This window comes from Xenopus laevis, chromosome 1S (genome assembly GCF_017654675.1).
Source record: "Xenopus laevis strain J_2021 chromosome 1S, Xenopus_laevis_v10.1, whole genome shotgun sequence".
Taxonomy (NCBI): Eukaryota; Metazoa; Chordata; class Amphibia; order Anura; family Pipidae; genus Xenopus; species Xenopus laevis.
In genome coordinates, this window is record NC_054372.1 from 83,045,097 (window position 1) to 83,060,327 (window position 15,231).

Genomic DNA, 15,231 nt, shown 5'->3' on the forward strand with positions numbered 1-15,231 from the left:
TTAGTTCTTAAAGGAAAACTATACCCCCCAAACAATGTAGGTCTCTATAAAAAGATAATGAGTAAAACAGCTCATGTGTAAAACCCTGCTTCATGTAAATGAACCATTATCATAATAATATACTTTTTTAGTAGTATGTGCCATTGGGTAATCATAAATAGAAAATTGCCATTTTAAAAAATAAGGGCCGCCCCCTGAGATCGTAAGATTCACTGTGCACACATACAAACCACATGTAAGGTCACATGAGCCAATTAACAGACAGAGTTCTGCCTTTTGCTTCCTCACTTCTTCCTGTTACAGTTAGTGTTATAGTATTTCTGGTCAGGTGATCTCTGAGGCAGCACAGATAGAGTCACGAAATGGTGGTTCAAGGCAAGAGATGTAAAAGGGCAATATTTATGTAAATATATATTCCAGTTTGGTAAGATTCTTTAATATGTCATTCAATTTGATATAAACTATCTGTTGCTTAAGTATTCATTTTGGGGGTATAGTTTTCCTTTAAGATCCACCGATCTCAGGCTTTTTGCTCTCTATCTACAGGCTTCTCTTGTGCCCTCCAGCGGGAAGTCCTGTACCAAGGTAGACTCTATATTTCCTCCAACCACCTAGCTTTCTATTGCAACATGCTGCGGAAGGAGATTAAGGTAAGTAGTAAGAAACAAAGATATAAAACCATTTTTTAAATGCATTGAGATTTAAAAAAAGTTTACAAAGGCACATTGCACTATATGCACTACTGCTAAATGTTTATATTTTTACCTAGCAGCTGTATAGTACCCTGATTTTCCATTGCTACTGAAAGTTAGGGTGTGTGAAATGTATATATGTCCATTGCATGGATTCGTACCAGAACAGCCAAATGGAATTAAATAACCAGTGTAATTTCCTCCTTTCAATTTCTCAAGGTATTAATTCCTGTCAATTCAGTCATTGTTCTGAAAAAGGCAAATACAGCTCTACTAGTACCCAATGCTCTCAGTGTAAGAACTGTAGAAGGAGAAAAGGTGAGCACTTTTTTGTAGTCATTGAAGAGCCTAAGGTTAAACATGTGTTGTAGACAGTGGGGAAGATTTGTTAGTGTGGAAATAGTTTTAACAGTAAGTATAGCATGTGGTTTTTAGTATGTTGTTGTGTGCTAAATATTTGTATTTTTCCCTTTATGTTATCAGTTAATCATAAAGTAATGCAATTTGTAAATGCAGTACTCTGTACTAATCCAAACAGAGGACACTGTATTATAATCTTTTCCTGCCCTTAACCCAGCTAAATGAGGCGTAACTACCATCCCTGCTAGAGGCGCCAAACATGCCCTGATGATCAGGACTTAACAGTCGAAATTGTCAAAAATGCCCAACTAATTCATGGCCTGTATGGCTAAAGTGCTTCCATGGTTTTGTATGTGATAACTCAACAAGGACTGCCAAGGGGATGTTCCCAATAGAAGGCAAATATAGAAAAGGAGCAACTGGTTTCTGCACAGGCAAGTTTCAAGATTCACTCTGGAGTGACAAAGATAGCTCGCTCAATAAAAATTTGTGGCTGACACATATAGGTTTCTTAAATGTTTACTAAGTTAATGTAGAAAAGTCACAGTTTAGTTCAGTTTTTTAGTAAGGCCACATTTTCTGATTTTCTCACTTTTATCTGGTATATGGAACTTGGCAGCTCTCACTGTATTAAAAACCCTTTTAGAATATTAAGACAGAATTTCCTTTCTTCTAATCTGAATGGATTTTTCTTTGTGTCTGTTGGAAGGACCTACTGGTAAATAAAGCATTAGAGCAGCCAGGGTAATGAGTGGCATAGATATATTTGTATGTTCAAATGTAAAACATGTCCATTAAGATTTCTTTCTTTCTTCTTAAAGATTTATTTTTCAAACACTCAAACAGACTTCTATAACATACAGTTGTACATACACCATGATATACAAATCTTGTGTGATTGTAATTTTACAATATTAATACAAATTTTACAATATTTAAAAATGCCACATTTCTCTCTCTTTTTCCTCCCAGTATCTTTTTGGATCTCTACGGAATAGAGAACTTTGTTATCAAGCTGTCCATGCAGTATGCAGCAACTTGCAGGTATGTATCCTTATTGCAATGCTACGTTGCTTGTTTTCACCTGTCAAGTAGGCTGGAGTCTTCCTGCTTTGTATTTATATGGCATACATTTTGATATTAATGATTCCATACAATATGTGAAAAATAACAAGAATTACTAAAATATGCCTTGCCGTCTTAGACATTTTATTGACTTCTTTTTTACTTCCGAACTTAAGGATGGCAGTGCTTGCAGCACCCCCTTTTCATACTCGGCAGAGGCAAGTTTTGAGCAAAGCAAGGTTTTGGTAAGTTATCGCAAGTCTTAGTTGGTACTACTACTACTACAGTGTAATTTCCTTGCTGTAATTACCCCCTTATGGAATTCTTCAGCCATTAAAAAGGCCAGTAACAACAAAAATAATTTGCTCATATTGAAAAGGGTTCTATATATGTGTATAGTGCTCATTAAATACTTTCAATACACTGTTATATAAAATAAGACTTTTGTTGCCAATATGTAATTTATTTGCAGGTGCTAAACAAGCAGATATACCTTTTAAATATAAAAAAAATATTTTTATACAACTTTATCTTTTTATATTTTTATAATAACTTTTTGTTATTACTGGCACTTTAAAAGCAACCTAAATAATTTGTGTTCTACTCATGTGTGCTGAAACAAACCTTGAAATAAATGGGAATGTTACCTTGGTAATAGCATGTTAAAGAAACATGTTTTCTGCATTGTATTGCTGGTTATTAAAACATGCCAGGGCTCCTTAAGCACATTGTGGAAACATGGATTGCTATAACTTACTTGAAAAAGAAATTACACACTTATTTAGTCATGATTTTTCCCTATTTTAACATTCTGACAACTTTTTGTGGTCCCAGTCTTGTTGACCAAATTCTGCATTTTCTTGTAGAATTCTAGCCACTCCGATATTGATCAGAACCAACAGGAATCGGACAGCACAGATATTTGCACTACAGGTACAGGTTAGTGCGCAATATGAATATAAAGATGCACAAATACAAAAACTGGCACGCATGTTTGCCTATAGCAAGTAATTTACAGACAGGCTGTCTGATACAGATTCACCAAAATCAAGTTTTGTTTTTTATTGCAGATGTTCATTTTGAGACTCAAATCCTGGTGAGATCCGGTTCTAGTGAAGTGGATGCAGTTACCTTAAACCCTTGGATTAAAGGTATGTGGACCCATTTTCTCATTCATACCTTATTAACAAACCCTAAGGCTTATGCCGCATGTGTCTGGTTCTCTGCCTACATGTAAATACGGGGAGGGAAACAGCTGATCTTAACAGTTCACACCTGTATCTGTACTGACATTGTGTATAGACACACTCTGAGCAGATTTCAGCAAGGAAACATGAGAGTATTCATTTATCATGTTAAATCGTGTGTGACTGCACACTAGGGTTGTGAGGGTCAGCAACAACTCAACCTGCACCCGGCCGTAGCTTAAAACTCTTAACCTGCACCCAACCCTAACCTGACAAATATTGCCATTGTAGGACCTGCACCCAACCCAAATCCATGTCCTCCTGCTCCATACACTACTTGTGCATGCTCCTCTGGTTCCAAAGGAATCTTCAGAAGCAGAGGGCATACCTCCAAACATTTTGGAAGTAAAAAGAGGGACAAAAAATGTTTCTTTCGTGTAGAACAGCGAAAATGTGTGACCACGCCCCCTTTTGTGGCCACACCCCCTAATTACCATGTTCATTTTACAAAATTTGGCAGGTTATGAAAGTTTGAAAATATTTCTCCTTATCTAAACTGTATTTTTTGTGTCTCAAAATTGTTACAAAGTATCTTATTTGCAACTGTTAGCTGTTCTGTGTTCTCTGCTAAAAGCCAATTAAGTTAGAAACTTTGTTTCTTTTTCTGGCTGTTCAGTGCAGAGAAAATAGGGACTTTCCAGTACAAATGAGGGACTGCAGGATGAGCTGTCAAAAGAGGACAGTCCCGAAAAAGGGACAGTTGGGAGGTATGGCAGAGGGGTGTTCCTCCCTAGTTTGACCCACCCCCAACCCAAACCAGCAATGGTCACCCAAATTTTAACCCACACCTGCCTGACCTGTTAACACATGTGCCTTTCAGTGTAGATACAGAAATGATTCGATGAGACATGAGAGCAGATCAGCTTTTTCTCTGCTCGCATTTATATTCAGGCAGGGAAACTGCAACATGTGCCATTGGCCTAATACCTTGACCTCCTAAATACATTTACATAAAAGGGAAAACAGTTTTTTTCAAAATGCATCAGTTAAAGGAACAGTTCAAAGTAAAAATAAAAATTGGCTAAATAAATAAAAAAAAAATCGAATATAGTTAGTTAGCCAAAAATTTAATCTAAGACTGGATATGTAACATAATAGCCAGAATCCAACTTCCTGCTTATCAGCTCACTAACTCTGAGCTAGTCAGCGACTTGAAGGGGGGCCACAAGGGACAGAACTGTTCAGTGAGTTAGCAATTGATCCTCAGCATTCAGCTCAGATTCATAAGCAACCATTATGGCCCATGTGGCCCCTCTCAAGTCACTTATTGGTTACTGCTTGGTCACCAGGGTAACCAGTCAGTGGAAACCAAGAGAGCTGAAAATCAGGAAGTAGTGTTCTGTTATGTTATGTTAGACATCCAGTCACTCCAGCCTTTATACATATATTTTTGCCTAACTAACTATATTAGAAACATTTTTATTTTGCACAGCCTATCTATTTACCCAGTTTATATTTTTATAATAAACAAATCCTTTAAGAGCACACCTCCAGCAGAATTCTGCATTGAAATCTTTTTTTCCAAAAGAGCAAATACATTTTATTATATTTACGGTAATTTTGAAATCCTACATGAGTTAGACATGTTGTCTGCAAGTGTCCCCTACTGTATGTGACCTGTGCTCTAAACTCAGTCACTCTTTATGACTGCAGTGCAAGTTGGAGTGATATCATCCCCCCCCTTCTCCTTAGCAGCCCATCAGCAGAACAATGAAAAGGTAACCAGATAACAGTTCCCTGATATCATCATTGTTAAAAATGCTCCAATTCCCCACCTAGTGGTAGACATTATAACAGCACTCAATGAAAAAAAAACTAAGTCCAGCTAACCCAAGTTGTGACTCCTCACTCCTTACTACAGTTACACTGTGGGGCAGATTTATTAATGGTCAAAGTGAAAATTTGAATTCAAATTTTCCAATTGTTTTTTTTTTTGGTCAAAACTCTCAAATTCTAATTGTGAATTATCCAAACTGGATTCAAGTTTTAATTTGAATTCTAATTTCTAGATTTACCATATTCTGGCCCTTTAAGAACTCAAATTCGACTATTCGCCACCTAAAACCTGCCGAGTTACTGTATAAGTCAATGTGAGAGGTCCAGGGATCAATTTGGTGATGTTTGCAGCCTTCCTAACGTTCAAGTTTTTTTCAGAGAAAAATAATCAAATCAAGTTTTTCCAATTCGAATAGAGTTTTTCTAATCCGAATCTAATTAGATTCGAATTTTCGGGTCGATCCAATTCACCCGAGCTGAGAAAATGAATTGAATTTATTAATAAATTTCGATTGGTCGCATTTCGAATTTATGGGAATTTTAAAAAACACATGAATTTGCCTCCCAGTAGAAGAAACAACAGCCTGTCTGAAAGCAGTTCCAATGTGTAGTGCTGGCTCTTTCTGAAAGCACCTAACCAAACTGACCTGAGATAGCTGCCTACACACCAATAAAAACTAAAAAATACATATAAAGCTTATGTTCTCCCTAGCACAGATATATTTAGCAAAAGCTTACCTAGCTATTGGATCTAATGCTGTATACTTTGGTGACAATGTTTAAGTTCAAGTTTTTACAGAGATGCAAGTAATCTAATAAAACCGTGAACAAAATTACCAACACTCAAATTGGTATTTTAGTCATCATTTTTAATGGGTTGTAGGCTGAAAAGAAATTTTAATAACTCAAATTGCATAAATAGTTTACATTTTGCCTAGGAGAGTTTTACATTAGAGTTCATTGTGTTTTTTCTGCTTGATAAATATCAAAAATGTGAGTATTTTAAACCATTCTTCAAATGAATGATTTTTATCACAGAAAATGTAATCACCAAAAAAAAAAATACAAACATTAATAAATAACCTCCCTAATAAGCACCAAAAATCTAAAAACTGATTGGAAAAATTCAGCATATAAAAGCTGAATATTCATATAAAAGTCAATGGGAGATGTCCTAGGCAAAATGTATGCGATTTTTTTAAATTTGAGCTTTTCAGATGTTTTTAAAAGTTTGTAGAAAATGTAGTTTGAAAATGATGATATAAGAGTGATTTCACTGTGGTCTAGTTTTTAATGTTTTTAATCAATCCAGTTTTCAAGATTCAACTTTTTATACAAAATAATGATGATAAAAGAGTGGTTTCACTGTGGTCTAGTTTTTTTTCATGTTTTTAATCAATCTAGTTTTCAAGATTCAACTTTTTATACAAAATAAGTTAACATTCGAGTTTTTTAGTGAACAATTTTGAAAATTTGATTTTTGATAAACATACCTTTTAGCTTTGAACCTTGTGAGCATAATGCTTTATGGAAAGACTGGAGCTGTCAGCCCTTCAGTTGATATAAAAATGCTATTATTAGAAATGTATTTTGGTGTAAAAGGGGAAAAAATTATGTATGCTTTATGTATGCACTGATACTGTAGTGTTAGTATTGAGAGGAGTTACATTTTACTTTATTCTGTTTTAACCTAAGGTGAAGCTGGCCAAGAAAAAGTAAATTTAGATTACACAAATCATACTCAGTGGGTGGAACCCAGCGCTGTGAATATTCTCCTCATTGTCTATATGCTGTTGTAAGTAATTTTCCCTTGTCAGGACAACTTTAATACATTCAATACAATTATTAACAGGTATGGGATCTCCATCTCCCACTGTATTTTAAGCAATTAATTCTAATGTTTTTAATTTCCACTTTCTCTGTAGTACTACAAAAGTATAGTATTTGATTATAACTAACCTAGAATAAATCCATATTGGTAGCAAAACAATCCTATTGTGTTTATTTAAATGTTTCTTTGGTAGACTAAACTGCCAGAACACTACCTCCTGCTCCTGTTGGCAGCTCTCTTGGTTTCCACTGATTGGCAGGGCCAGAACTAGGGGTAGGCAGAGGAGGCACGTGCCTAGGCGCAAAAGCTAGGGGGTCACTTTTCCATTTGCCCGTGTATTTGTTGCTGCCTAACCCACATAGAGCTGAAAAGCTGGAAGTTGGGTTCTGGCAATTATATTAGACATTCCCTCAATCCAGCCTTTATAGGTTACATTTTTGGCTCAGTTACTATTTAAGAAACATTTTTTTTTTTATTTTGCACAGCCTATTTATCCAGTTTTTATTTTTACATTGTACTGTTCCTTTAAAAGTCAGAACCAGAAAACAGAAAACAATATACAAACACTGTTTTCAATAGCACCTATATATAATACATGGATGTACATATATGGAATCTTTTATCTAGAAACCAGTTATACAGAAAGCTCCAAATAATGGGAGAGCCATCTACCATAGACTTTTAACCAAATAAAATGTTCTTAATTGTTTTTCTTTTTCTCTGTAATAATAAAACAGTACTTTGTACTTGATCCAACTAATATAAATCATCCATCAATGCTGTTGGCTTTATTTGATGTTTAAATAAATTTTAAGTATAGTTAATGTATGGAAATCCAAACTATAGAAAAATCCCTTATCCAGAAAGCCCCAGGTCCCGCGCATTATGGATAATAGGTCCCATACCTCTTAGTCATATGTTTCTCTTATTTTTATAGGCCTCTAAATGCACATTTTTCCTTCACTCATTTATCTCCTTTTCTTAATTAGGGTTTTGCTTTTACTGGTCTCATCAGGATACATTGGTTTGCGAATTATGGAGTTGGAAAATCAGCTAAGCATTATGGGAGCATGGCCAAAAGGAGAAGAGATTCAAGGGTCAGTGCATATGCTTTCATATATATATATATATATATCTAAACAAGTGCTTACATTTGTAGAGTGATTATATATAAGGGCAATTTCAGCAATCTGACAGCTAGGGTTCAAGATTTAAACAAGAGACTGGAATATGAATAGGAGAGGCTTGAATAGATTGATGAGTAGTAAAAAGTGGCAATAACAATAGATTTGTAGCCATACAGATCTTTTTAGATGGGGCCATTGACCCCCATTTGAAAGCTGGAAAGAGTCAGAAGAAGGCAAATAATTAAAAAACTAAAAAAAAAATGAATGAAGACTAATTGATAAGTTGGTTTGAATTGATCATTGTATAACATACTAAAGGTGGCCATAGACTCCAAGACCCGCTCGTTTGGCGACATCGCCAAACGAGCGGATCTTTCCCCGATATGCCACTAAACTGCGTGGCTATATTGGGGGTAATTCGAACGTTCGGCCGTATGGCCGAACAATCGAATTACGATGCGCCAAGCGGCTCCGACTGGTCAGTCGGGTAAAAATCCAACCTTCCCGATCGATATCGTGGCCAGATATCGATCGGGAAGACCCGTCGGAAGCCCACATACACGGGCAGATAAGCTGTCAAATCGGTCCAAACGACCGATATCGGCAGCTTTAATTGCCCGTGTATGGCCACCTTAAAAGTTAACTTAGAGATGAACCACCATTTTAAACACAAACTGTTATGGTACCATGATTTTCTCGAATTGTGGAAAAAATTAAACCTCTAATTTTAATAAATTTGCCCCAGTATGTAACAACCCATTTTAAATTTTTTCCTTTTTAATTTTACAGAGAGATTTTTCTATAGAGAGAAAAAGAGAAATGTACCCTGCAAGAAACTAGTTTAAAATATCGGTCACCCTTGGCTTCCTCCTCACCAATCAAACACATGTATTAGTTATAAGATCAGTAGTTAATAATTTATGTAATACCAATAAATTAAGACAGAGGTCTTTGTCGTGTAAGTACCTCTAATGAACTAATCTGTGATAGTAAAATTAATTAACAAAAACGGAGAATTACTCATTCTATCTAAAATATGAATTATTACTTGGTGGAAAAAAATTATTATTTCTAATGTACAGTGCATAAATTAGTTCATTTCATATCCATCACTTGGAATGGAATTAACTAAAATAAAGTGCAATGCAAACAATTATTGATAATCTAATCCTCAATTAATCGTAGAGATCATATACAATACATTAACACAGTGCTGTCCAACTTCTATGGTAGCGAGGGCCTGGAATTTTTCTAATCTACGTGGTGAAGGGCTGATAACGGAAGCCAGTGTTAGCCACTCCCTGTTTTTAGACCACACCCACTTTAAACCACACCCATGTTACCGCAAGACCATGTCCACATTAATAGCACACCAAAAAAACAGATGGTTGGTGCTCACTGCAGGGATCAGGGCCAGAACTAGGGGTAGGCAGCTGTCTAGGGTGCCATCATTGAGGGGTGCACTTTTAAGGGGATTTCTTTTAGTTTTTAAATGTTTTCGTTTTTTTTAAGCGTTTATTTAATAATTTGTTTCAGTAATCATGGCCACCCAGTCGGGTGGAATCCATCTCCTTCCCCTTCTCCCTCTTGCCAGCAAGTAATAGCTCCTTATATGCGGTGCACCGCGACGTGCATACACGCGTCAATGACGTCACTAATGCAGTTGGGTGACAGAGAGAGGCAGAGAGCTGGCGGCCTGCTTGGTGTGGCTCACTCTCGCTGCTCTCAGCCTTGCACAGTTGCACTGAACTGAAGACTTCTTTCTATTACTGTAAAGTGTGAAGCTTCCTGCTGGCACAGCCAGGTACAGATTTGGGGGCCATATGTTTGCTGTTGCTGCTAGGTACATAAATACTTGGGGGCAATATGATGTGATCAGATTTATTTTTGGCTGCTGCTGGCACAGGTAAAGATTGGGGACAATATGATGGCTGCAGGAGGGCTGTATGATGGATTGCTGCTGAGCTTCTTGGTACAGGTATAAGGAACAGTAATATAAATGAAAAAGTGTTGTGTTCTTGCTCTCTTTATTTAAAAACCATCATGGTAAGGAGGTAAATGGTAAAGCAGGAAAGGGTCACTGAGTGAAGCTCTTGCCTAGGGTGACAAACTACCATGTGCCTGCCCTGGCAAGGATGTCACTCATATGTGAAATAAAGTTAAGTCATATAAGACATACCCTTAAATCCATATGCCTCCTCCTCCCCTGTGTATAATACAGTATCCCAGCATATGATTAAACACCTTAGGGGCCACTAACAATAATTTTCAATTGCTAACAAACCCCCAGAACAAATACCAAAGTATGACACACACAGGGAGCATATAGAAGACAGAGCAGACAGGAATCAGGACCAGTCTGTACTACATACAGTGACACAGTGCTAGTGCTCCATTAGCATTTTGAATAAGGTGTGAACAGGTGAACAATGTGGGCAGTTTCAGTCTGGGTCTCAGGTGTGAACAGTACAGGGCTTTTGGATGTGAACAATAGAGGTGTCACAAGTGTGAACATTATAGGGGAGAGGTAGAAGTGATATGAGCTGAGCTGTGAATTGTAGCAAGCCAATCCTCTAAAGCCAATTCCAGAGTTTTTAAATTAATAATTGCTCCGTAGCTAAATTAAAACCAAAAACAGGGTAACAAGAGCATAGAAACGTGACACACGTTTCACAAATATGCTTTTTTTTAAGGTGAATGGTGGTAAAGGTGGTAATATTTTAATATGAAAAAGGGGGGTTGTGGGTGCACTCCTAAAGCCATATAAAAACATATTTAAGATTAATAATCCCCTGTCTAAATAATTAAATGAATATGCAAGCGCATGTATTTAAAAAAGAAAAACAGGGTTTTTTGTTACAAGTTATTATCATAAATTTGATAAGCCACCATACCACGTCAAGGTAAACCCCATGCGGTCTTCCCTAACTTGTTTACCTGTAATCAAAATATAAAAGGTCATATACCTCTCTGCTTAAAGGACATGTCAACCCCCCAGCCAAAAATCTTATCTGTAAAAAGCCCCACTGTGATCTTTAAATACCTGCCTCTGCGTTCACTGCGAAGTTAATAGAGCGGCTGCTCCGTTCCCTTGATCTGTCTGCATATCGGCAGCTGGCTCGCTCCCTCTCCCCCTCCCTTCAGAATTCTCCTTGCCGTTTGGCGTGGGGAGCATGCGCCCTTTCTCTGCTTCAGTACACCTGAAGCATGCGTCATCAAGTTTTTGTTTGTTAAGGCTACCGCAGAGAAAGCCCAGGCAGAAGGGACTATGCGCACATGCGCATTTAGAAGAGGAAGCCAGAAGCGATGACGCCGGGCAGGGAAAATGGCCGCCGGGTGAAAAGTTTAATGCATTTACACACAAAGCGACGGTGCAGGACGTAGGATCTGAATGGGGGTGCGAAAATGATGCGGTTGGGGTCAGGGTAAGGTGCTCTATGCATACAGACTGGCACCACAAAAATACTTTACATGTCCTTTAACAGCATTACTTGGAGTAAAAATCTCCAGAGGCTTGGTTTCAATCTGTGGACTAGATCCTCCCCCGCCACCTGCATATGCGGCTTTTAAAAGGGAGACTGCCCAAACCACACCCATTTAAAAAAAAAAATGTGATAATGAAGAGACTATAATAAAGGCAAAGTAAAGTTGTATATATATAGGTGCACTCTTGTGTGTGTATGTGTGTGAGTATAAGCATAAGTACAGGTGAGGGTATAGATGTGAACAGAAAATGAAAAAGGAAGAGCTAAATGAGAAGTGTAATTGGTGTAGTGTATGTGAATTAGTGCAGAGGTGTTACCTAGTGATAAGTACAGCAGATATAATGAGTGTCTCACAGGCGTTGGTTTCAAATAAAAGGGCTAAAGCCTCCCCTGCCGATAGCATTTGTGGGTTTTAAGAGAGAGGAATTGCCCTTTTATTTGAAACCAACGCCTGTGAGACACTCATCGCACGATCGCACCTGCACTCGCATCTGCGATCAGTCACTCATGATCGCTTATGCATGACCTGGTTCATCTGTGATCTTGCACACCAGAGACCAAAATGCACATGCCCAGGGCACATGGAAATGGTTGTGCGCATGTGCATGCCTTGAGATAGGGATTGTTATTAAGAGTAGGATGTGATATACTTTCAATCTACTTGGCAATAATTTGGAATTCGATTTCAGAATAATTTCACAAGGAAACTCACTTGTAGAAAATCTTCTTATAAGCAGATCTTAACATACTGGCCAATACGCTGAGCTGTATTTGTTTTTTAACTTTAGTTCTCCTTTAAGAAATAACTTACCGAAACTCCGCTTGCGCTCCTCTTCAGAAAAGGTGATCGGGCGATCCATCGTGCATCGCTCGATTTCTCCTCCCTGCCTTCCTTATAGGAGATAGCCAGGTAGGTGAAATTGGGCGCCACACGCTGGATCGTCGCCCTGTGGCCTTTTCTGAAGAGGAGCGGAAGCAGAGTTTCGGTAAATTATTTCTTAAAAGAGAAGGAAAGTCAAAAATAAACTTCATCTCTAAGTGTTGCCAATGAACAGAACATATATTTAACAGCAAACATTCCCTCATTAGTTTCTTTCCCAATATAAGGGCTGCAATCATTTTAAAAAAAAGTTTAAACATGTATGTAAAATCATACTCGGTTTGCAGTCCGAAAATCACTCTGAATAGGGCACACGCATGTGCAATAGTTAGCAGCAGTGCCCTGCGCATGCACACTAGAATCTGATGTGTTCCCTGGTAGAGATAACATTGCGGTCATGTGATGGAGCCGTACGTCATCACTGACCTCTCTGCCCCCGCCTCATTCGTTCTCTCTCCAATTGGGATCCTACTTCCTAGGACACTCAGTGAATCTTTGAAGCTCCTGCACTCGCTCTGGTTTTAATTTACAGCTTGTCAGGGAGCAAGCGCAGGAGCTAAGCTGTAATTTAAAGATAAAAAGCAATCCAGCGAACGGGTATGTCTGACTGAGGTCTGCAGTAATTAATTATAAAAAAATGAAAAGACGCATACGTTTATTGGTAACTGTAAAGCTCTGGGCTATGTTACTGGTCCTTTAAAGGAGACAAGTTTCTTGTTTGCAGTTGTACAACTTTTTACTGATTGTTGGTCAGGTCTATGGCATACATCATATTTCAGCCAGCAGTGAAGTACCCAGTAACTACCTGTACACAATTTACTGACCAGTGCAAAATGTTTTTAATTGTAGCATATTCAATTACACTAGACTAGAATTTTAAGTAAAGAACATGGCAAATAGTACATTTTTTTTCCTTTAGCACTCTTTTAGTAAATAAATCCCCAGAGGTTTAATGTACATCTGTATGTGTTTTTGCAGGCTACAAGATAGCTGAAGTTACAAGCGCACAAGTACAAGAGTTTGTAAAGTATCATTCTGTATCTCTGCCGGCCAGAGGTGAAGAACAGGCTCTACCAAGATGAGCTGAAATTATACTTCTACAATTCAGATTATATCATTTGAAGGGTCAGGATGAGATGATGCCCCCCCAAAATGATATTAAAAAGGTTCTTAGCACTTTATTCCTGCAGCACCAACAGGATTAATGAGAATTATCAAAATGTGATCTAATTGTTAAGTGATCTGAAAGGAGGAAAGGGGAGGTGCACAGCAAAATGTGACCGTGCTTGCTGCCCCCTGTGTTTATGAAACTAGATTATACATTGATTTTTAACATACAGGGTTCATAATTTTGTGACAAAGTGTGTGTTAATTACACATATGCCCTATATTCACAGTGTTCGAGTTTTATCTAAAGGAAAAAAGCCCTATCGTCAGCTTTAGCAGAATGTCAGATTTAGCAATTACATGCTCAATAGTAGTGATGCCTGGGTCAGACTTTTCCAGTTGAACCAGCCCTGTCTGATGTGATCAGTGAAAATGCAAATTAGACCGCACTTACTTTTTCTGCCCAAATTTGATAATTGGGTGCACGTCTAGTAGCCTATTCACAATGGCTGCTCCAAGGTATACAAATTTCATCCAGTCGACAGCACTCCCTTTTCAATAAAACCGTCTTTATTCTTATTTGGACAGCAACATCATGCATGATGTTGCTGTCCAAATAAGAATAAAGATGGTTTTATTGAAAAGCGAGTGCTGTCTACTGGATGAAATTTGATGTGATCAGTGGCCAGCACTGGGCAACACTTCCCCACCAGACAGTTAATGTATTTACAGTTATGACCCATGCTAACCTGCACCTATCCTGAAAATGGTTGCCCATTTCCAGCCAGAACTTGCCCAAACCACAGGTTTAGCGCAAACCCTCTCATCACTAGCATTCACCTCCTCTGGTGCACAGCCAATTGAAATGGTTCTGCTGAGATGCCAGCAGTGAGGTTTTAGTGCTTCCAGCCAGTCAGCAGTTTGTAAGTTGCAATTCATACACCCCTATGGAAAGTAGAAACATCTGAAGAAACCCAAAAAGCACAAATTACACTACATCATAGATCCACAGATTTCTCTTTGTGTTTTGCTTTTTATGGGCAAACCTCACATAATGGTGGAGATGGGAGAAGAAAATGTCAGCCAGAAATCCTAACAAGATGTTAAAGGAACAGTAATGTCAAAAAATAAAAGTGTTTTAAAGTAATGAAAATATAATGCAGTGTTGACCTGCACTGGTAAAACAGATGTGTTTGCTTTAGGAAACACTACTATTGTTTATATAAATAAGCTGCTGTGTAGCAATCGGGGCAGCCATTCAAAGGAGAAAAGGCTCAGGTTACACAGCAGAAAGCAAATAAGCTCTGTCTGTCTAATGGTGTTATCTGTTATCCATGAGTTAACCTGTGCCATATAGACGTTTTTCAATTTCCGCCATTGCTCCATAGCAGCTTGTTTATAAGAACTATAGTAGTGTTTCTGAAGCAAACAGATCAATTTTAACAGGGCAGGGCAACAGTACATGATATTTTCATTACTTTAAAACACTTATATTTTTTGGTGTTACTGTTCCTTTAAGGATCCCGTTTGTGCTTGGTTTTGTGGGTACCTAACAAATTGTTATACAAAGCCTGTACAATACCTGCAACAATGGAAGTCAATAGAATGTTAAACTCTTGCCAAATTCCTAAACCTAGTGAAAGAGGTTATACATTAGTTTT

At 37.8% G+C, this 15,231-nt stretch overlaps 1 protein-coding gene across 2 annotated transcripts in view; it reads left to right on the forward strand.

Annotated features, from left to right (window-relative positions):
- LOC108706797 (GRAM domain-containing protein 2B) overlaps positions 1-14,725 on the forward strand; it is a 37,853-nt gene extending 23,128 nt beyond the window's left edge. Inside the window, exons 5-13 of one of the 2 annotated variants that reach the window (XM_041579839.1) lie at positions 547-650; positions 912-1,010; positions 2,025-2,096; positions 2,294-2,362; positions 2,984-3,050; positions 3,188-3,268; positions 6,836-6,935; positions 7,961-8,068; positions 13,442-14,725. In XM_041579839.1, coding sequence (XP_041435773.1) covers positions 547-650; positions 912-1,010; positions 2,025-2,096; positions 2,294-2,362; positions 2,984-3,050; positions 3,188-3,268; positions 6,836-6,935; positions 7,961-8,068; positions 13,442-13,457 — 716 coding nt within the window. In that variant the 3' untranslated portion in view covers positions 13,458-14,725. Of the gene's footprint in view, positions 1-546; positions 651-911; positions 1,011-2,024; positions 2,097-2,293; positions 2,363-2,983; positions 3,057-3,187; positions 3,269-6,835; positions 6,936-7,960; positions 8,069-13,441 lie in introns of both variants that reach the window. The other variant, XM_018243514.2, reaches the window with a different exon arrangement.
- Positions 14,726-15,231: the final 506 nt, after the last annotated feature.